This window comes from Hakea prostrata, chromosome 6 (genome assembly GCF_041222555.1).
Source record: "Hakea prostrata isolate BN-2017 chromosome 6, UWA_Hpros_2, whole genome shotgun sequence".
In the NCBI taxonomy this organism is placed as follows: domain Eukaryota; kingdom Viridiplantae; phylum Streptophyta; class Magnoliopsida; order Proteales; family Proteaceae; genus Hakea; species Hakea prostrata.
The window spans coordinates 23,197,246-23,219,634 of NC_142605.1; the positions used below are offsets into that span (position 1 = coordinate 23,197,246).

General features: G+C 39.9%; 1 protein-coding gene across 1 annotated transcript in view; it reads left to right on the plus strand.

Moving 5' to 3' along the window:
- LOC149012707 (MADS-box protein SOC1-like) overlaps positions 1–22,389 on the plus strand; it is a 73,912-nt gene that overhangs the window by 49,089 nt on the left and 2,434 nt on the right. Inside the window, exon 3 of the mRNA XM_089159761.1 lies at positions 20,612–20,693. Coding sequence (XP_089015887.1) covers positions 20,612–20,693 — 82 coding nt within the window. The remainder of the gene's footprint in view (positions 1–20,611; positions 20,694–22,389) is intronic.

Sequence of the window (22,389 nt, forward strand, 5' to 3'; positions counted from 1 at the left end):
GAAAAGAATTCGGTGATCGATCGACTCCGGTCAGACTTGGATGATGCCAGGGAGAAGATCCGGCAACTGGAGCGAGGAGTTGGAAAGTCAGGAGCCAAAGGATCTGAAGCGTTACCTCAAAGCCAAGCTGTTATTCCTTTGCCCGAATCCCTTCCAACTGACGTTCGCAGAGCCTGCGTCTTCAAGTATTTACACAGTAAGCCCTTTGTTGAAATGTTGAATGCTTATAACTTGCAGGCGTACCGGGATGTTGAGAACGAAGTATGGCAATCGATACTAAGGAAAGATCCTCATTTTGATACGACTCCCTACAGTGCTGTTTGCCATCCTGAAGTGTTTACCAACCTGGGTCTTCCTTCTCCTGACTGGACCAAAAATAAGATTGATCCTCCGCCTTCTGATCCGGACATTATGCATTTCCTGGAAGATTCTCCTGTTTATTCTCCTCTGGAAGGATTCAATTATGAAGAGCTCGCCTTGAATGCAAGTTTGGTCGAGGACCACACTTCTTCTGGACAAGCTGGATAAAGAGTATGAAATTGCAGAGGATTTTATACATACTGAAATGCTTTTTGTAATCCTCATTTCTCCTCTTCTTTTTCTTAAATCCATACCGATGCTAGACTAATGTGTTTGTTCTAGGAAAGTTGTGCTGATCTTGTATGACTTCTTAATTATCACCGATGATGACTTTCTTTTATGAACGAAGATTGTATTCAACTCTTGTAATCTCATGTTTGATGTAAAGATTGGCCTCTTTCAATCATTTGAAGAAATAAGAAATTAACTTCATCCTGAACTTTGCTAGTCACTTGAATCGCTGTTGCACTAGGTCTTAGTTGTTTAGAACAATGCCTATACTTAAAGATTTCCGGAGAAATTCAATAAGTCTTTGAAGGAACTCACTCGGGTTTTAAACCGATGCCTTTACTTAAGGATTTTTGAAGAAATACAATAAGTCTTGAAGGAACTCACTCAGGTTTTAAACCGATGCCTTTACTTAAGGATTTCCGGAGAAATACAATAAGTCTTGAAGGAACTCACTCGGGTTTTAAACCGATGCCTTTACTTAAGGATTTCCGGAGAAATACAATTAGTCTTGAAGGAACTCACTCGGGTTTTAAACCGATGCCTTTACTTAAGGATTTCCGGAGAAATACAATAAGTCTTGAAGGAACTCACTCGGGTTTTAAACCGATGCCTTATAGTCGGATATTGTTCTTGAATGTGGTGTATGATGCCCCCCAATCAAAAGATAATTTGTTGAAAGCCAATAATTGCATTGATTGAGTTGAAAATGGTTACATCACGAACAAAATTGAAATCATCATCAAGGATAAAAAATTTTGAGATGCCTGGCATTCCACGAACGATCCAACTCTTTCTGGGTGTTGATGTTCTTCAGCCTGTAAGCTCTTGAACTGACTAGTTTTACAACCATATAAGGTCCTTCCCAGGAAGGGTCCAATTTTCTTTGGTGGCGTGAGTCTGAAGCTAAGGTGTTTCTCAACACCAAATCTCCGACTAAGTACCGACGATTCTTTACTCGGGTATTATAATGCGACGCTATCCTTCTTTGATAATGTTGAGTTCGTGCTATTGCCTTTGCCCGAACTTCGTCCAACAAATCAAGACTATCAAGCAGTCCTTGCTCATTCGCTTTTTCCTCGAACTCTCGATCCCGTAATGTCCCCGCCATTATCTCCACAGGTGCCAATGCTTCGAACCCATATGCTAACCTGAATGGAGTTTCTCCTGTGGGTGTTCGAACTGTAGTTCTATAAGCCCACAGTACATTATGAAGTTCTTCGACCCATAAAGCTTTGTCAGCTTCAAGTCTTCTCTTTATCCCTTCCAGCAGCGTTCGGTTAGTAACTTCTACCTGTCCATTGCTCTGGGGGTATGCCACTGAGGACATACGATGCTCGATCATAGAAGTTCCACAAAATTGCTCAAATTGTGGACAGTCGAACTGAGTACCATGGTCAGTGACAATAATCTTTGGAATCCCAAAGTGATATATGATTGACTCAAGCACGAATTTCTCCACCTTTCTCTCAGTGATTGTTGCCAGTGCACTGGCTTCAACCCATTTTGTGAAGTAATCAATTGCTATTATCAGATATTCCCGTCCGCCTGATGCCTTGGTGAACTTGCCCATGATATCAATTCCCCACATCGCAAAGGGGATGGGATCTAGAATTGAAGTCATGGTTTCCGCTGGGCGCTTTGATACCGTAGTGTGAATTTGACAATTGCTACATCGACGAACATACTCTATCGCAGCCTCTTGGATCTTAGGCCAATATAAACCAAGTCTTAGATTTTGTGTGCCAGGGCTCGTCCACCCATATGAGCCCCACAAATTCCCTCATGAACTTCAACCAACGCTGATTTTGCTCCTTCGGGACCTATACATCTCATAAGGGGTCCACAATAAGATCTTTTGTATAGTCTTCCATTCTGAATGACAAATCTTGCTGATCGTATCTTGATCAATCTTGCCTCTTTCAGATCCTCGGGTAATTTGTCATCTCTCAGATATTCGACTATCGGATCCATCCAGCAACGCTCTGCTTCAATATAAGAAATTTCTTTCTCATGATAACTTGGAAATGTTATCTCTTCAATGTAGACCGAAGGATCTAGATTTTTTTCTTTGGCATTGGCTAATCGGGATAGCTCATTTGCCACTATATTTTCAGTCCTCGGAATCTGAGATATCTTCAAATTCCGAAATTGCTTTTGAAATGCCTGCACAATCTCTTGATATTTCTGCAAGCGAGGTTCTTTAATACCATACTCCCCCTGAACTTGGTTGACTATAAGTTGAGAGTCACTGTAAATAGTAACATCTGCAATGGATAATGCTTTTGACAATCGAAGTCCAGCTATCAGGGCCTCATATTCTGCTTCGTTATTACTAGTTTCGAATGCAAATCTCAAAGCATATCGAATAATAAATCCTGCTGAACTTTTCAATAGAATTTCAGCTCCTGCTCCATCCTTATTACTCGAGCCATCCACATATACCTCCCAAATGGTGGGTATAATGGGATCTTCAATAGTGGTCTCCACTGGTGCAGTAGTTTCTACTACAAAATCGGCTAATGCCTGAGCCTTGATTGCCGTTCTGGGCTTAAAGCTCACTTGGAACTCACTGAGTTCGACCGACCAGGCCACCATCCTTCCAGACAAATCAGGTTTATTAAGAACTTTACTAAGAGGGAAAGTTGTAAATACCTCTATTGGATGAGCCTGAAAGTATGGCCGTAGCTTCCTGGCGGCTATCATGAGAGCCAAAGCCTGCTTCTCAATCTGCGAATATCGTGTCTCCGCATCAAGTAACACGTGACTCATATAGTAAATTGGCCACTGTTTCTTATCTTTCTCATGAACAAGTACTGCACTGACCGCTGGAAGGGACGCCGCTAGATATAGCTGTAAGATTTCCCCCTTCTCTGATCGGGACAAAAGTGGTGGTTATCCCAGTGCCTCCTTTAACTCCTCGAAAGCTTTCTGGCATTCTTTAGTCCACTTCGCTTCCTTGCTGCCCCTCAAATCTTTGATTGCTTTGAAGAATGGTAAACACTTCTCTCCGGACTTTGAGATGAAACGATTCAAAGCGGCAATTCTCCCTGTTAAACACTGCACATCACGAACAGTTTTGGGAGCCTCCATGTCAATCAGAGCTTGTATTTTGGCAGGATTAGCCTTAATACTCCTCTGTGACACCATGAAGCCCAAAAATTTGCCTGAAGAAACTCCAAAGGCGCACTTTTATGGATTCAGCTTCATTTGATACTTTCGCAGTACTGAAAAATACCTCAATTAAATCTGCAATATGATTTGCTCTTGTAAAGCTCTTTACTAGCATGTCGTCAACATAAGCTTCAACATTCTTCCCGATTAAATCCTTGAAAATCTTGTTGACGGCCCTTTGATATGTACCTCCTGCATTTTTCAGGCCAAATGGCATAACTTTGTAATAGTAGCTTTCACGATCAGTCATGAAAGCCTTGAACTTCTCATCCTCCTTATTCATAAGGATCTGATTGTACCCTGAGTAGGCATCCATGAAACTTAAAGTTTCATATCTTGCAGTCGCATCTATCAAGAGATCAATCCGAGGTAACGGATAGCAATCTTTAGGGCAAGCCTTGTTGAGGTCTATGTAGTCTGTACACATCCTCCACTTCCCATTTGCCTTTTTGACCATTACCACGTTGGCTAACCAAGTTGGGCATTCAATTGGTTCTATGAAACCAGAATTCTTCAGTTTTTCAACTTCGCCCCGAACGGCTTCGTATTTTTCAATGGAGAAATTTCTCCTTTTCTGGATAACTGGTTTCACCTTCGGATCTATCCAGAGTTTGTGCTCTACAACAGCTCGATCAATTCCTGGCATGTCTTCGGCAGACCATGCGAATACGTCACTATTTTGTTGAAGAAAAAACTTCAACTCATCCTTGAATTCCTCCAACTGCTCAGACCCGATATAAGTAATCTTTTTCTCATCCCCGGTACATAGTTGGATTTGTTCCAGCTTTTCCACTGGCTCGGGCCTTTGCATTTCTGCTTCTTCTTGATCATCTCGAATTTCTATAGGTAGGGCAGTTACCCTCCTCGGGCCTTCCTTGTCTTTTAAATAGGCAACGTAACATTGCCGAGAGATCCTCCGGGTCGAGGAAACTTGACCAATTCCCATGTCAGTCGGGAATTTTATCTTCAAGTGTTTCGTCGAAACAATAGCACCTATCTTGGATAAAGATGGTCACCCGAGGATAACATTATAAGCTGGCAGTTCCCGAACCACTAAAAAATTGATTCGGACGGTCGTCTCCTTGGGAAAACTTCCAATAGATAAGTCCAACTGGACAGATCCTTTCGCCACTGCAGATGATCCTGCAAAACCATATAAATGCGTGGATGATGGCTCCATCAAGTCCTCATCCACCCTCAGCTTTTGATACACTTCATAAGAAATTAGGCCAGCTGCAGACCCTGTATCAACTAAAACTCTATGCACTTCTCGGCGCGCAATCTCTACCTTGATGACTATGGCATCATCGTGAGGTAGACAAACGCCTCTTTCATCCTCCTCGCCAAAGGTGATAGAATCTTCACCGTTTGGCTTCTTCCGCTTCTGCGTCTCTCCGGTTCTGACAAATTTAGATTTTGTCTTTAAACTCCGGAGTGATTCTGGTTCTGGACCTCCGAAAATTGTAAGGATTGGTGATCGAGTAACATCAATCACCTCCTTGCCTTTCTTAGACTTTGGAGCCTCCTTTGATCGTTCTAAATTAACCGAACGATCTCTTTTAGGGGCAGCCCCGCGTGGCTCACGTGGCTCCTCCCTTCTTCTGCTAACAAAATTGAACAAATGTCCCTGAGATATTAATCTCTCAATATCTGCTTTTAGATGATGACAGTCATTTGTATAATGACCATAGTCCTTGTGGAATCGGTAATATTTTTCTCGATCCTGCTGCTCTCCAGGCTTCAAAGGAATTTTAGGTGGCCATTTCAAAATATTTCGCCTTTTGATGATATTTAGAATATCAGCCCGAGGAGCATTCAATGGAGTATACTCACTTTTACCAGGAGACCTTTGCCGCCAAGCCTGAGGTTTTCCAACCCGATCACGAACATTCTTCTTTGGCTTCTGTTTTTGCTCAGGAGCCTTCTGTTCTTTAGTGGAGGCTTTGTTGTCTCCTTGGCGCGCATCTAAGATCTCCATGACTTCGACCGCTTTCCGGCATCTCTCGTACCAACTCAAGCATAAGTTGCGCGGCATATCCCGTAGTAATAACTCCGGGAGTTTTCGGTTAGTGAGTCCAATGAATAGAGCAGTTTTAGCTACTTGCTCATCCAAATTCTCTATCTCCGTCGTTACTCTGTTGAATCTTTTCAGATACTCTCTGATCGATTCGCTCTTTCCTTGTCTGATGGTAAACAAGGTTTCTTCCGTTTTCTTGACCTGGATTCCACTTTGAAATCGCCCTATGAATTTGCGCGCCAACTCATCAAAGTTTACGATCCTTCTAGATGGGAGGTTCGAAAACCACTTTTGTGCCGCTCCGGTTAAAGATGAACCAAAAACCCTGCAGAGAATTTCATCAGAATTACCTGCAACTGCCATGGTCTGTTGATAATAGCCGATGTGGGCCGTAGGATCTCCGGAGCCATCGAATGTAGAAAAGGTAGGCAAACGGAAGTTGTGGGGAAACTGATATCCCGCAATTGGCTCGGTAAAGGGGGTCTTCCGAATAACTGAGTAAATATCCTCAGTTATCCTTCCCTTAGCCAACTGCCCTAATTTTTTATTGATGTTGGCCAATTCCTGACCAATTTGAGTCGGGTGATCTTCAGCAATATGATCACGACCTCGAACAACACGATCATCACGAGCTATTCGATCATCACGAACGGCCCGTCCATCACGAACATTCCGCTCATCGCGAACTGCTCGATCATCACAAACGGTTCGTCTAACAGTCGGCGAGTGAGTCCTCACCCTTGTATCCAACCTTGTATTTGAATTGGTTGTACTTTTCTGTGGTCTGTCAAATTGATCGTCACGCCTAGGTTGATCGTCCATCCTCCTAGGCCCTCGATCACCTTCACGAAAGTTTTGACCGATATTCCGATCATCAGCCAATCTTTGATCACGTGGCAATGCACGCCTCCCTGAATCGTGATGATCAGGTTCTTGTGGTAATACCACTCGTCTGGTGAGCATGCGAAGTGCTTGACTCACCTCCAAGAGTTGAATCTTTACCCGATTCAATTGATCTTGGAATGTCTCTGAAAGGATTATGTCCTCCCTGACCACCATCTACCTCAAGAGGTGGTAGACTTCCCTAGGGAATATCTGGGTTATTCTCGCCAGGAATTTGAACACCGGTATCGCGTTGTGCAGCGGCTGCTGCCGATCTAGTCACCATGGCTATACAAGTCGTTTCCCACAGACAGCGCCAAATGATGCATCCAAAATCTGCTCGGCCCTTAGATCTCCTTGGGATGACCTGCAAAACGAAAGCATCCACCTCCGAAGGCTAAGTCAGTTGATGAGCTTAATCACAAACGGCTCTGCTAGAAGCACAGAGCTAAGGAATGAAGAACTGGGAAAAGTGATCTAGATTGTAAGCCTCTGATAGTTTACGTCTACCAGTGTGTATGTGGATCTGAGTCCCCCTCACCTCGTAGGCAAGTAAGGTTTATATAGAGTGTACCTTCGAATCTCCTTCGTTGGATGCACTTGAGCCTTCTTCGGGTAGTCGTTGGATCTTATCAGTTAGATCTGTTGGGCGATAGACTTCTACTAGTTTGAACTAGTAGAGGACTCCTGAGATAACCTCCAGGTTATCCGATGATTATCCCTTCAATGATGATTAGTGACAGCCGCCAATTTGTGCCTGTCGTCATTAGGGTAATCAACCTAATCCATAAGTCGGATTAGGGCGTGCTTGTAGCTGATTTAGTTTTCTATTCTTAGCAAGCTATCTTCTGGATCCGGTTCGCTCGGAAGCGAGTCGATATCCTCCGTCTTGACCGGGGTCGAGGGTCAAACCGAGTATGAACCCGGTTCGATCATATTTCCTCCGTATCAGGGTGAGAAAAAGGTTTCGATGCAATAGATGCAAAAACAAGGGCTTCTTCCCAACCATCCATGGCCCACTCTCGAGCACCCATTGCCTATCTCCCTCAAGAAAGAATTAAATTCATGATCGAGAAGGTAAACCTCCACCTGTTGAATCTCACCCATATTTTTTTCATAAACTGAAACCAAAATCGTTCTCCTTCATCCCATACCATTAAACAACTTGTTAGCTAAGATAAGCCATGGATTCCTAAGCTCTTTCACATTGTTATGAACAATCTACCTTCCAACCTTGACTCTTGTCCACTTTTGTCCAACTTGAAGCTTCTTTTATTATAAACACCCTAATATTTTTATATATCTATTGTCTATGACAAATGATATCTTGATTGCAATGCAACTTTCTAAAATATTTGTCTTCATTAGTAGGCTACATTTCATACTTAAGCTCTCTCTTAGTGTAACCTTGGAGTCCTAACATAAGTCTTTTAGAGATTTAGTAAGGAAAAAAATCTGTTTGGGTACTTTGATGCTTACTTTTAAAGGTAACTAAATGTTCATTTTTCCAGTAGAAGTAAGTGTTTGGAATGGACAAATTAAAGTGTGTTCACTTTTTTTAGCCTCTAAGATCTTTTCAAACATGTCCACTCAGCTCACCCCTTAAAATAATATTTCTCCTTGACTAAAACCTTGTACTAATCCATCCATATGTTCCCAAGATTGTAATTCACTAATTCCATCCAATCCTACTTGAGGTGCATAGGTACCAATTACATTCACAAGCTACTTCTCCAACACATGCTTGATGGATGCAATCCTTTCTTCGAGTCTTTTAAAACCTACCACTTCAATCTTTAAATATATATCTATTACCATGCCCCTCTATTTTATTACTTTTATCCTTGGTATACTGAAGTTTACATTCATTGAACTATTGAGTTTTTTTACCTTCTATCTAGTCTCTCGAACACAAGCTATTTTAATTTTTTTTCTCTCTTGACAGCATCAATAAATTCTTGACTAACATTATGCGCTTGGTAATGTTTCCATTTTGAGAGACCAATTCTTGTGTAAAACCATTTCTATATGTTTGTATGCTAGGACGTTCTTTATTTGGAATTGGCACTTCATAAACCTGTTTCGGAAGTATCTCCCAAGTGGGCCCACAATTTGAAACATTACTTTTCGAGCAAGAGCACAGGGCAGTAGAGCAAGGTGGAAGGGTTTTGCGAGCAAGTGTGGGTGCGGGTTGGTCATGAGAGACCATCAATAGTACCATTTTATCAAGTATTATACCCTTGATCGAACATGTCTTACATATTTTATAAACTTGCAGTTATTCAAATCCCTTTTCTCACCGGTTCATTCTTCAAGAGCAAACAAATGTTTGTAACAAACATATACCACTCGTTCTTCTGCTCTCTGAGAATTAAGAACACCAGAGTTGTTCTTCAAGACTGTTACCCAATGCATCCCTAGCTGTTTTTGATCTAATGTTCCAAGATGCTAATTGAATCCGACACATTTGAACTAGCTTCTTTACAATTAAGAAACTGAGGACACGATAGAATATCCATAAAGGGTGAGCTAAGTTTGCAATGACTAACGCCTCTTAGTAGGTCAAGAGTTCAAGCCAGGGGGAAGCCCCGTTGTATATAATTTAAATTACCTTGAGGATATAGTTAAAGTGCTCATAAATTGGCACCCGGATGAACCTCGTATCCCGAAAAGACAAAACAAAGGTTACAATAGAATTGATTTTAGGTGTGATCTTTTAGTTGCTTTTGAATGTTAGAAATCAGGCTTAGTAGATCCCCATGCCCAGAGTTGCTTCATACAATATTGTTCTTTTGGATGAATAAAAGTTATGTGCTGGACTGAAAATTTCGCTAGGAGGGCTTGAATCTTCGACCTTGTAGTTAACAACCTCACGCTCTAACCAACTGAGCTATTCCAACATTTAAATTAACTAGAGATTATTTATTTTTTCTATTTTAGTGAGACCATATGTTCAAAACTAGTTGCGTACAATTAAATTTTTTTATTCAAAATATTGTTTTATTTTTTGAAACAAACTTCTTTTGGCATGAAGATCCAAATTTAAAGAGTTGGAGAAACATGAGTGAGCTCAGAAAAGAAATAAGGAGTTACTGACAAAAAAAAAAAGGAAACGGAATCAATTAAGGAGCTCACAATTATAACTGATATAAAACAGGAATATGATTAGAACCTAACCATGAGATTCAGAAGGTTTTTCGACCAAAAAAAAAAAAAAGAAGTTTAGATTAGATCAAGGCCAACATAAATGAGAGGAAACGCAAAAGGGGAGACTGAGTTGTGGTTATAGAAAAATAAAAGTAGAAAATCGTTAGAGAATAAAAAGGAAGAAAAGGGACAAACCAAAAGAAGGCAAAGAAAGAAAAACTTGAAAGCTGTAAGAATGCTGCCCAACTTTTGTAGTTATTTTTCTGGTCTTTTGTCTATTTTGATTCAATGGGACTGATCGTTATTCTATATCTTATAAGTGGGTTCTTCCTATTAATCTGGGCAAGTCAGAATTTATTATTGTCGTCAATTTGAATGCAATAATGATGGTTGAACCCCCATGGTGGGGATCTTGTGCCCATTTTTTCAACTTATGGCCATACTTCAAATTTTGGTTATTTGCTCAACCGAGATGAAACCAGAGGGAGCAATTTTCTTTCCTTGGTTTCAACTGAGATGGTCGAAATTTAGCGAATTTTGCAAAATCCTGCTTAAGAATCCCAAATCTTGGTCAAAATTTAGCGGAACTCGCAGGTGTCCATTCTCTTCCAGTTTGCCTCTTTCAACCTCTTTTTCACTAAAAATTTCCTACTCCCATAGTGGGAGATCTTGTGAGATATCTCACTTTTTCAAAGAAGCAAGACGAAATAGAGATCGAGAGTAGAGAATCGGGATATCTCGCTCGAAATCTCGTTTTATCTTGTCATATCTCACCTTAGATCTCGCCATATCTTGCTGGAACTCTCAATTTTCGCCCATTTTTTTTACAGATTTCAGTTGGATTTTCACTTGCAACTACTCTTAGCACATCTACAACATTGAAGGAAGATCAATCATTCTTTGTTTATCTTATGAACTTATGATTTGATGACTTATATAGAACTTCTAATGGTTGTATAATTTATTATTCTATTCTTGAAAATTGAGATTGTGATATTTATATGGATGAATTTTGATGACATTTAGGTTATTTGTTGCATTTGATACACTTGCTTTTCATTTATATTCCATAAAGATTTTATGTTACTTGTTATATAACCTTGCATTCCCTAATCCTACAACATTTCGGTTTCATACTATGGGTAGACATAGAAATCATACTTAGGGTTGTTTTTCACTTTTTTGGCAAATCCAAGGCCATCAATGTATTCAAAAGGCCTTAAAAAGGCTAAATACCAAGTTTCAGGTCAATTGGGAGCCTAAAACCCACCAAAATGGGCTACCGAGTTGATGCCAAAAAATTGCATATCTCGACGAAGATCTTGCTGAGATAGTCGAGATCTCAGTTTTTTTAAGGTGGCAAGCGAGATCTTCTACCATGCCTACTCCTTTGTCTTCCTTCACCTTGTTTGCTTCTCGCTCCATGTTTATAGCCCTTATCTTTGGATATCCATTAGGACCATCACCCCTAGTTATGCCAGTTTAACTGTCATCATCAAGTTATAGTCCATGGCTTGATGATAGCTTTGGTTGGGATATCTAGCTTGTGTTGACTATACAACCTATAGAAGTGCAGTGAGGGAGTTCATGGAGAAGTATAGGCATGTCATGTGACATGGTCTGCTTTTGTTCAGTATCTAGAGTACTACGTGTCTCAATGGATAGATCCACCTAGGCACTCAACTTGGAACTAAAGTCTGGGAGTTTCTTTTTGGTTATTGTATTTGTAATTTTGTATCAAGTATTTAATTATGCAATAGAATTTGTTCAATTTTACAAAGTTTGTATTTCTTGCAACCTCTCATGTATACTAATACCTTTTTTTTTTTTTGTAGGAAGTATACTAATACTTGAATGACAACTTTTCATTGTTTTTTTTAGCAAAATACCTACATCATTGTGTTATTTATGCTTTAAACATGTAGTGCGCAAGAACTCAGATAAAAAAAAACCCTTTAAAAACCCAAAACATGTGGTATTGAAACTACCTGGAGAAATTCCTAGGTTTCGACTGAAATTTTGACCAGCCGTGAAACCAAGATTTTGAACCTTGCTTATGACCTTGATGGGAAATCTTTGAAAGATTGCTAGGTATGAATACATTACTTTTCGAATACTTGTGAGTCTAAGTGGGAGACAACCGTGCATGCCCATATGGTTAAGGAGTGATCCTCATGATTTTTCAAAAACCTAAAAACCCAAGGGGAAATAGGGGAGATCCTTAACCTTTCTTGCATGTGATTATTAACCTCGTTTATCTTTGGTTTTGGTTTAGCCATTTCTCTTAGGGAGTGATTAATTGGTTATGTTGCTATGCTTGTTCTCATGATGTTGGTTAGGTCAAGAAACCTCACAATGGAGATATAGCATATGCACTTTGATTTAATATAATTTGATCATGTATACAGGTAAGTGTGTACATTTATGATTTTTGGAGATTTTATGATGTTTTTGTCATCAACGATTAAAACTACTCGTTTATTGACCGGGATCGTTAATGACAATGTTAATGATGGTCATGAGATATGTGACAAGATATAGCAGCGGATTTTGACTCATGTAGGTTGATTTTCCGCTTCATTGATTACATTAATGCATGTAAGATACATTGAATGAATCTAGTACCATGACCCTTGCCAATAGGGGTTTAGGTGTTGGATAGTCCTATATACAAGTAGAGACGATGAGATGGATAATCTTTAGTTACCTAGCTAGATGTACGTCGTCAGCAAATTCTATCAGAAACTAGTGACACCAATGTGAGTGTATCTCATGAAAGGGCAATAAGACGAGATAATCTCTAGGGTAATCAGGTACTGGCCTAGACTGTTCTCAGAATGAGGAGAATTCATAACCCACTTTATGTTGTTTATGGTAGATGGTAGTGCCCGTGTATTGGTTGTCAATGTTGTCAACACGGTTCATGTGTGTTGTTAGTCTTAACGTAATGCATCTTAGTAGAATACAGGATAATGACGTGGTGTATGGCATTCCAAGGAAATTACAGAGATTCAATGGTATAGACAAGATTCTCAATGGCATCCTTTTGATAATGAGTTGGTGATTAGGTCTGTAGGGTTTTATATGATGTTAATACAACCCACAAGGGTAATTTGATAATTTGACAGTGATGTGGCATATTAGGTGTGATGTTGGAGCATGAGATACTTCACATGCAGCTTATACTTAAATGGATGGCTTGTATTGAAAGCATGCAGATTATACTGTACAATGGCAAAGACATACCAAGAAGCAGTTTGGAAATACTGTAAGAAGGCAAAGGAGTACAAGACATTGGCAAAGGAATGGCATAGGAGTAAAAGGTGCATCATAGAATTCAAAATTCATGTACAAAATCAGTGTTGAATTTGATATGTGGCTAATCCATATCAATAGTGCTTGTGACACATTTAAGTTAGGAACTATAACGAATAAGTTATAGGCATCAAAGGAATGGTATATGGGTAAATCAGATTACGCCATGTGTTATAATCTTATCTATGCTTCTGCTATTTAAAGAGCAAATGGTGTGTTGTCACATGGAGTGAATATTCTGACATAGCTTAAAATCCAAAATTTGAATGGAAGGCTAAGATTGTTTTGGTACAATCTAACGAATAAGGAAGTGAAACATGGCCTGCCACCTCTGCCCTCATGATGAGTTGTTTATCACAAAGCTGATTTTGTTGTGACACTTGAGCTGTTTAAGAGAAATCAAGATTCCTGTTGGGTTTTTCCTATTGGCTTCTCGTGTATTTATTCTGCTTTGACTCTGATCTGACAGCATCAAAAAGGGGACAAAGTCTTTTTTTATGAGATTTTTTTTTTGGATGATTAAATAATTCATTATCAAAGAGAAAATATACAATAGCACAAACAACAAGCAACAAGTGAGATATAGCAAGAAAAAGCCTCAACTAACAAGCAGCCTAAGAGGCATTGAGCCAAGCAAGAATTTAAGGGCACTAATAATAGCAAACTTGTTACATAGCACAAGAGATCTAAAGCCATACTTTGCACATGGACCAACTAGCAACAATGAGCCAAGCAAGAATTTAGGGCAAACTTGATACATAGCACAAGAGATCCATAGCCATACTTTGCACAGGGACCAGCGTAGCAGCATCACCATTGCAAGGGTAAGTAGCACAAGAAATAGATAAAGAACTAAGAACAGATTAGACTCCAAATAATTTGAGAGTTCAAGATCAATAGCTTTCATAGTTTTCCCCCAAAGCCAGAGAAGCCGTCAATGGCTAAACTCTTGAGTATTTGAAGCCAATCCCAGAAACACAAAGGAAGAGAAGGAGAAACAAAGGGTGAAAGGGCTGGGAACAAATCAGGGTTGGAAAAAATTCGGAGTATATCAACAAAAAAGGCCCTCATGGCTTCCCCTAAAGCTAGCGAGACAATCAAAGCCAAGAATCCTCAACGAACAAATTGAAACCATGAAATAGGAAGGAATGGGCAAGAGAAGGAGAAAGAAACAAGAGAAGATTCGGAGAAAGAAGCTAAAATGGCTCTACTTCCCCCGACGCTAGAGAAGCCATTAAAGACAAGAACCCCCGACGAAGAAACATAAAGAGAAGGAGAGAAGATGAAGGAGATGAGACCAAAATAAGGATGAAACAGAACTTGAGAGATCCGCAACAGTGGCTCTCAACGCTTTCCCCCAAAGCTAGAGAGACCACAGGAGGCAGAAATCAACAACATCCCTAGACAAAACCCCGGACGGCCAATCATCCACAATTTTTTTTCCCGAGCCCGCCCCTCCAGGGAGGAGAGGAGGGGGAGAATGGATCTCAGAAACGGAGGGAAAGAAAAGGAGAATCAAAGGGGAGAACAAGCTACCGCCAGCGGCTCTCCGCCTCCAGAAAGGCCAGACAAGGAGAAAGCGAGAGAAGAAAGAGAGGAAGAGAGAAGGAAAGGAGACGGAGAGATGCACGGAGGAGGACCTCCGGCATCTCTCCGCCTCCAGAAACGCCGATCGGGAGCAGGCCAAGCGGTAGCTGCTGCAGCAACGATCCAAAGGAGCTACAAGACGAGAAGAAGACCAAAGGAGATCTGAAGACGAGGAGGATTGGATTTGAATAGCCACTCCGACACAGTCGCAGGAGCAAACGCTTTCGCTTACAGATCACCTGAATCGACAAAAGGAGGAGCAGCAGATCTGAAGTGGAGGAGGACCAGATCCAAGGCAAACGCTCCGACACAGCCGCACAGACACAGAACTTCCGGCGCTCGCTGAACCAGAAGAAGAACTGTTCATTTTTTTTTAGGAGATCTTATCCAATAAGGGAGAGGAATCAAAGGGGTTATTCATAAAAAGTCATGGATTTCTTGAGTCGAAGCTCCCAACCCTTTGTGAAATGTATTGGAGACTTTACCGGCCAGCCTTTGGATGTTTGAAGACATCTTAAAGTGCCCTAATGATGCCTATGCAACATTGAATGTTGGGTGATGCATTTTGAGTGAGGATTGGTGAAGAAACAGAAAAACCCTTTCCCCCTTGTGTTGTATGCACTTGAACCCATCTCCATTTACATTCTTGTATCTTTAATCCCCCATTAAAGCAGGCAAAATGGAAGGAAAGAGTTATACTGGAATTTGGAAAGGTTATTATACAAAATGGAATGACAGAGAAGGGAAGAAAGAAAGGAGGAAGCAAGAAGGAAAGAGAAAGAAGCAAATCTGGCAAGAAAGAAAGTGTTGTGTTCTATGTGCAAACAAGGTGTTTACAAAAACACCTGAGAAGAACAAGGAGAAAGAGAATAGAAAAAGGAAGAAGGATGGATAATAGAAAGGAAAGAAGGATGGAGAGACTAATGAACTGAATTCTGTGTTTCCCATGCTGCCAAGGAACACCTAAACTTGAAAGACTGGTGATTTACCCCTTTAATCTCATCTCCAAGATACCAGTGATTAGGGACAATGCATGTTGTGATTTTTACTTCATGTCTTAGCTTGTCATTTTGACTATGTATACGCTTTGTAAACTATATAGGTTGAATTACTGCCATAAACATATGCTTGCTTTCGTTGTAGGGCATTGTTATAAACCTAAGTTTGTATATCTGGTTAATAGTGGGTGTAACAACCCCCATAATTCTAATCCGAGATCCGTATTTTAGGTCCAATAACCCGAAAGTCCAACCAGAATAAGTTGTGGAGTATCCAGATTGAAGACCATGATCCATACCCTAAGTCCATGGATTTGGATTCAGCTAATGAAGAACCTGCCTTATGGGAAATCCAAAGAAGAACCCGTAGAAACCCTGACGAACTGGGAAAGTGGATCATCAGTCGGAGTCATGATGAATTTGAAGATGACCAGAATCAAGGTATGTTCACCCCCACATGTTGTTTAGGTAACGGTTTGAGTTGGGGATCAACCCCTTGAGCAAGGCACCCAAGTACTAAAAAGTACTAGGGGGAGGTTGCTTAAGGCAATTGATTGACCAGTCAACTACCCCAAGCGATCGCCAAGTATGCTTGCGGGATTTTAACCCTAATTTGCCCCCAGTCTCATATATATAGCAAACCCCGACCTTTTTACTCATTATTCTATTCAGGATTACTACTGTGGACAGTTAGGAGGTAGAGGACACGTGCTGGAAGGTGAGAGAAGCATGATTGGTGAAGAAGATCAGTCCTTCGTCTATTTAGCGCATCAATCGGAGGTAGGTTGATCTCAGACTCTTTATATCTTTCCTCGTCTCTTGGAATAGTGTAGATCATCCTCTTTGGGTTGGTGGTGGGTTAATTGCGTTGGTTCTATTCCCATCTGTGATCTTGGTTAGATCATGTCCGAAACTGATCCTTGCATTCAAATAAAGGATAGATCTAATCGAAGGAGATGGTTTGAATATATAATCATTAGAATTTTAGGGTTTGTTTTGTGCTTGTATTCTAGGCTCCTTAAGGACAAATTTTGGATTTAGATCATCCCAAAATCGGATGAAAATTGGGAGATCAAAAGTCGGAATTTCGGACTTAGAAGCAGTCTGGAATAGGGGCGGTCGCTTGCCCAACCAACCGCCCTAAGCTACCGGCTGGGTCACAGTTGAAGTTCGTTATAGCTTTGATGAATCCTATACTTAATGTAACTTTGTAAATCTATACTTAGGCGATCTCTGAAGTTCTTTGGACTTTTATATTGATAGGTTTAAGTGCAATTTCAATAGTATATGTTTCTACAAGTAAGGACACATTCTTATATATATGCAATGGTATGCTCTATGATGAACTGTTTGATTTCTTATATATACATCAATGCTCTTATAACTTGCTGTAGGTGTAAAATTTATTGATTAGTAGTCGAATATATACTGTGATTAATGTTTATATGTATTACATTACTTTGTGATATAGAATGAATGGTTATATTATAATGGTTGGTGATGTGATGTAATTGTGATGGAAGGGTATCCGTTTGGGTATCCATTGCTTGGGATATCAGAAGGCTATAGTATGGGACACTACTACTGATGCCCCAATCACTATCATGATTGTTGGATGACATACCTATGGAGTCTAGATTGCATGGCTAGGTACCCATACATGCTATTATCCTTTCGGTAGGGGAATTGAAGCCGAATAACCCATGATAATAGTGATGTGACTATGTTTCATCCTACAATGGTAACCAGTCTGTGCGGAGATTCAATGGTCCACTATTGATCATGTATTGGTAGGGTTGCATATGTTAGGGTTTGGGCTCATGGACATTTAAGGAGAGGCCAGGAATCGTGAGGGGTCATGAGAGCATCCACCCTAACAATATGTGGATGACCATAGGGTTAGGGAGTGGAGTCCAACAGCAGTAGCCAGTCCATGAGGGTTCTCATTCCTAGGTAGAAAATAATACTGAACCGAGTTGGTTGGTGCCATAAGGGAAGTATCTGGACTACCTGTAGTATGTTGCTGTATGACTTTGTATTGGTTTAGAAACCCCGACATGCGCCAGTACTCATGCCAATGGTTGTGGTAAGAGAGTGTTGACCTAAACCCCAGCAATGGTTAATTGATGAGGACTGAATCCCTTTACCTAGAATCCCAGCAGAGGTAACCAGTCCGTGAGGGATTAGAGTGACTAGACCTACCCAGAGGAAGGCTGGTGTTATATCTTAAAGCATGTCCACCATTTAGAGACTTGCATAGTTAGATACTAGCTACATCCATATATTTTCATATCATTCTTTACATATGTGCTTACTTTGATATACTGTCGATATGTATGTGAGATGTGTTTTCCTTATTGAATTTGTCAGATTTCATTCCTTTTTTTGTATGTTACATTATATTATACAGATGGGTATATTGGACTAGGAGAAGTTCCGTATAACTGTAGCAACTCCTGTGAAGAGGATGTGACGGCGTCAGTGGGTGACGGAGATGTATGTCATGAAGCCTCCTGCGGATGCATGAAGTGCGCTTATAGTACCCATTGATGGCAGAAGGAGACAGATAGCTCGGCATTTTGAGAAATCTTTGGAGCAAAGCTAGATAGCTCCCATCATTGCTAGAACTGAAGAGAAGACTTTAGCCTAGGAGCGAGATAATGGAATAAAACTATATTAGTTTATTTTTGCTTCCGCTGAACTTGATAAACTTTGGAACTTGATTTCTTCACTTTCTTTCCTTTTATTCCCTTTTTTGGAGTATTTTGGACTTCTGTAATCCTTTTTAATTAGTTATTTGAATTTATTCTTGCTTATGATTATTATTATTATTGATGATAAAACCGTGGGTCCTGTGACGGATCCCACCCACTGGTTGTCGGGTGGGACCGATACCGGCGGGTGGGGTGTGACAGTGGGTGTGCTAGGAAACCATTATGGTAAAACCCTTGCCTCTATTAGAGAGGTGGAAGCAGGCTGGATGTCCTAAGTCATGGGTGTGACTAAAACATCTTCTGCTGGTGGGTGCAGCCTCCTAGATTCATTCTAGGTAGATGGGTGAAGCCTAGCCTTTGTATCTTCAAGGGAGCAAAGTAGGGATGAGCAGATGCTGAGGTGTGAATGACCATTACTTTCTGCACGTAGGCAAACTACTGAAGCACGTATATATATATATATATGTGTGTGTGTGTGTTAGGAATGCTTGCTCTCTCATATTCTAAATGTGTGTTCTGCAGGATGGGTGTAGACACTTGGTAGAGCCTTTGAGTCTGGCCAGGGTGTGCACTTGACTGTGTGCATGTGAATGCCATTTGTGATACTGTGCAGTTCAAGGTATATTGACAAGCTGCTTTTATAGTTTAAAGCAAAGGAATACTGTATGTAGGTATAGAAATACCGAGAGACGGCAGAGTATATGTACTAAAAGGCACCTTATATAATTTTAAGCAAGGGAATACTGTGTGGTGGTAAGGAAGTACTGTGTCATAGTGTGCTTGAGTGGAGAACTTACAATATTGTGTGTGAGATAGCTTTAAGCAGTAGGGCACCATCCATATTGAGGATCATAGGAAATTAGAGAACAGTTGTGAATAGAAAATTTGGTAGAATTTTGTGACTCTGATTCACCCCCCCCCCCCTCATCAGTGTCAACCCAGGAATAACACTTTGCTCATTGTGCAGTGTAGGTTGAGGATTGTACCTAATCTGTTGTATTACTGTTTAAATAATTGAGACTTAGAGATGGCTCAATAGGTTTTTGTTTCTAATAATTGAAGTTGCGAACTGCGCCACTGCATAGACTATATGGTACTGTTGAGTTATTCGCTTGCCTGTATTCTCTATCATTAATTATCATTGTATTCTAGAGGAGTCAAAGATTACATTGCATTTGCATTCATCCCTCACTAAGCTTGTGCTTACACTTGGGGAATGTTTCTTTCTAGATTTTGGCTCCAGCCTTGAAGGGACATAGTTGGTTTGTTTTGGAGCCAGAGCACATGATCCTAGTTGTGACTGCAGTGATTGTGCCTATGGAGCACATTGACTTGCCTTGACTTTCTTTATGTTAATTTTCAGATTTGTCTTACACCATGTAATGACAACTTGATGCAATTGACTTAGTTGAATTTGTGCTGTTCTGATAGTTGTATTTTGAGAATCCCATTAATCATCTTAATTTATATAGTTTTTTTCCCCGGCTGCTACAAATATTGGTAGCTCTTTATGTCATTGATGTTAAAATTTAATTGTGTGGATATGAAAATTGGCTCTTGAACTGTGTGATTCTACATTGTCGTGTGCTGGTGTAGCACACCAGTCATGCCTTGAACCTAGCAGTTTGGTTGGAAGCCTAACACTTGGGTCTATAATTCATTCTGTAATGCAATCCTTTTCTATTCTCACTTTGAACTACATGTCTAGACTCCATATTTATTCCAAGAACACATAGCACAACGTTCAAGTTGATGTCGGTATGTTTCTTGTGGATTGTTAAGCTCATTTTCTTGTATAAATGGATCGTTTCATTTGTCATACTGGGTGTTGTTTGTATTTTATTAAAGTGTGCAATGTAGCATCACTAGAAGTAAGTTCTGATACTTTTTTAGAACTGTAGGAATTGTCTGTCAAGTTGAACTAAAGCAACTTGATTTATTGACCATGCATGGAAAGTCAAATCTTCAGATGAAACATCCAAGAAACGTCAAATTGTGTAATGATCTGATGAACAACTGTGAGCCACATAAAGATGTTGGGTTTAAGTCCAGCGTGATGATGACAGCAAACTGAAAATAAGCATGCTTAATTATTGTTAAACCATATATATTATGCTATCTGCTTGCATCTTAAATTGAGGAAGTTAAGATAGATTACATTTTTCTTTCCCTATTTTTGGATGCTTCAGAATGCAGAACACAATACATCGTTACCAAAGACTTACCAGAGATGTACAAACCAACAGCAAGACAACAGAACAAACCGTGCAGGTTAGCACCTCTTTATTATTTGACAGAGTAGGAATTTGTATTTCTAGATTGTCATATACATAATTTGAAGTTCTTATCTATAAGCATAAATAGTCTTTTAGTATCAACCTTCAATAAATACTTGAACTCTGATCCCTTCATTCCAGTGAATAAACAACAGAAGTGAAAACCCAGCCAAGAATCTTACATGGTTGAGAACCACTCTGTTAATAGAAACAGAATCAATTCAGTCCATCTAGACTGAAGTTGGAACTATAATTTTTGAAAGTCCCTTTTGTCATTTGTATAGATTTTAACCTTTTCATCTAGAACACAACCAAGCTATTCTTCACTCTTTCTGCTTTTCATTAAAGAGTAACTGATGAACTTTTTTTCTTTTTTGATCAATTAAGAATCAGTGGAGAAGTTATGCAACCTGAGGATATGTATTTACTAATGTCTTTGAAGTCCTTGTAATAAAGTCCCAAAAGAAAGAGGCTCTCTTACCCTTGAGATAACCCTATAAGCATTGATCTTTGTCTTGCCAAAAGTATCTGCTGATTATTAAATTACCTCTGGGAACTCCAAAAGATTACCTCAAGTTGATGTGTCCAAGACAATATACCTTCTTGACTCCAATCTTGATCATGTAGTAACCTAAAACTCTAAGCAAGCCCACAGGCATCACCCCAGAGAACAAGATTTGCAATATATGTTTGAATGATCTAGCATTTTGTTTCATTTGGGTCGGAAAGACCAACATAATACAGAGACTTGCTTTTTAATGAGATATTTGATGGTGGCATTAGTCAAATGAGGTCAAGAATATGAAAAACATCAGAATTCTATTACCTACTGAAAACTCAAATCATTGTGAGAATTATCTTTTTGCTCTGTGATACCATTTCACATTTGTTGATAAAATCAGCCTTCCTTTCTAACTTTTTGACCATTCATATCACTGAGACTACATTTACACAAGCTGAACTGTTCTGCACTTCTGCTCCAGATCCACTGCTAATTTTTTCATTTCCTTTTGACTCCGTCTAGTTACAAGTAGAAGGAAGGGAAGGGAATTGGTTTTGAAAAGAAAAAGAGAAGTTCTATAACATGTAATCAGTTTGATCTTTATTCTCCTCTTCAAATCAAAAACATTTATTTGCATAGGAAAATAAAATTTGAAGTATCACTGCCTGCAACATCTTATCATGAGTATTTAATTTGAAGAGTTTCTTCAAAAGGACCTTAAAAAGGGTTATATTCCCTCAGCTTTATAGTGCCACCATATAAGTTGACAGAAACATTGGTAGATGCACTCAGCTATTTCTCCACAAGACTTGACAAAGCAGCCGACACACATGATACATCTAGTTTCACACCTAAGATTTATGGAATGGGAATCCCATGATTTATTGCACTCTCCAAATTACTGGGATCAAGCAAATCTGTGCAACTTGGATTGAAAGACACTGGCAAACCTCCCATGAGTACAAAAAAGTTTGCAGGTATTTGAAATTGGCATTCTACATGGAAAACTCCATAGTGACTTCATTCCAATGTTCAGACGACAAGTATGGCTAGGCTGAAAACCTAGACCATCCTCCTGTTCTTGGTTTCCAACCCAATTTTGAAAGTCAGAACCTATCCAGAGGATGAAAGGGCAGAGGCCTTTGGTGTCCTCTCCAGTCAAGAATTGGGGCCTCACAATCACTAGTCA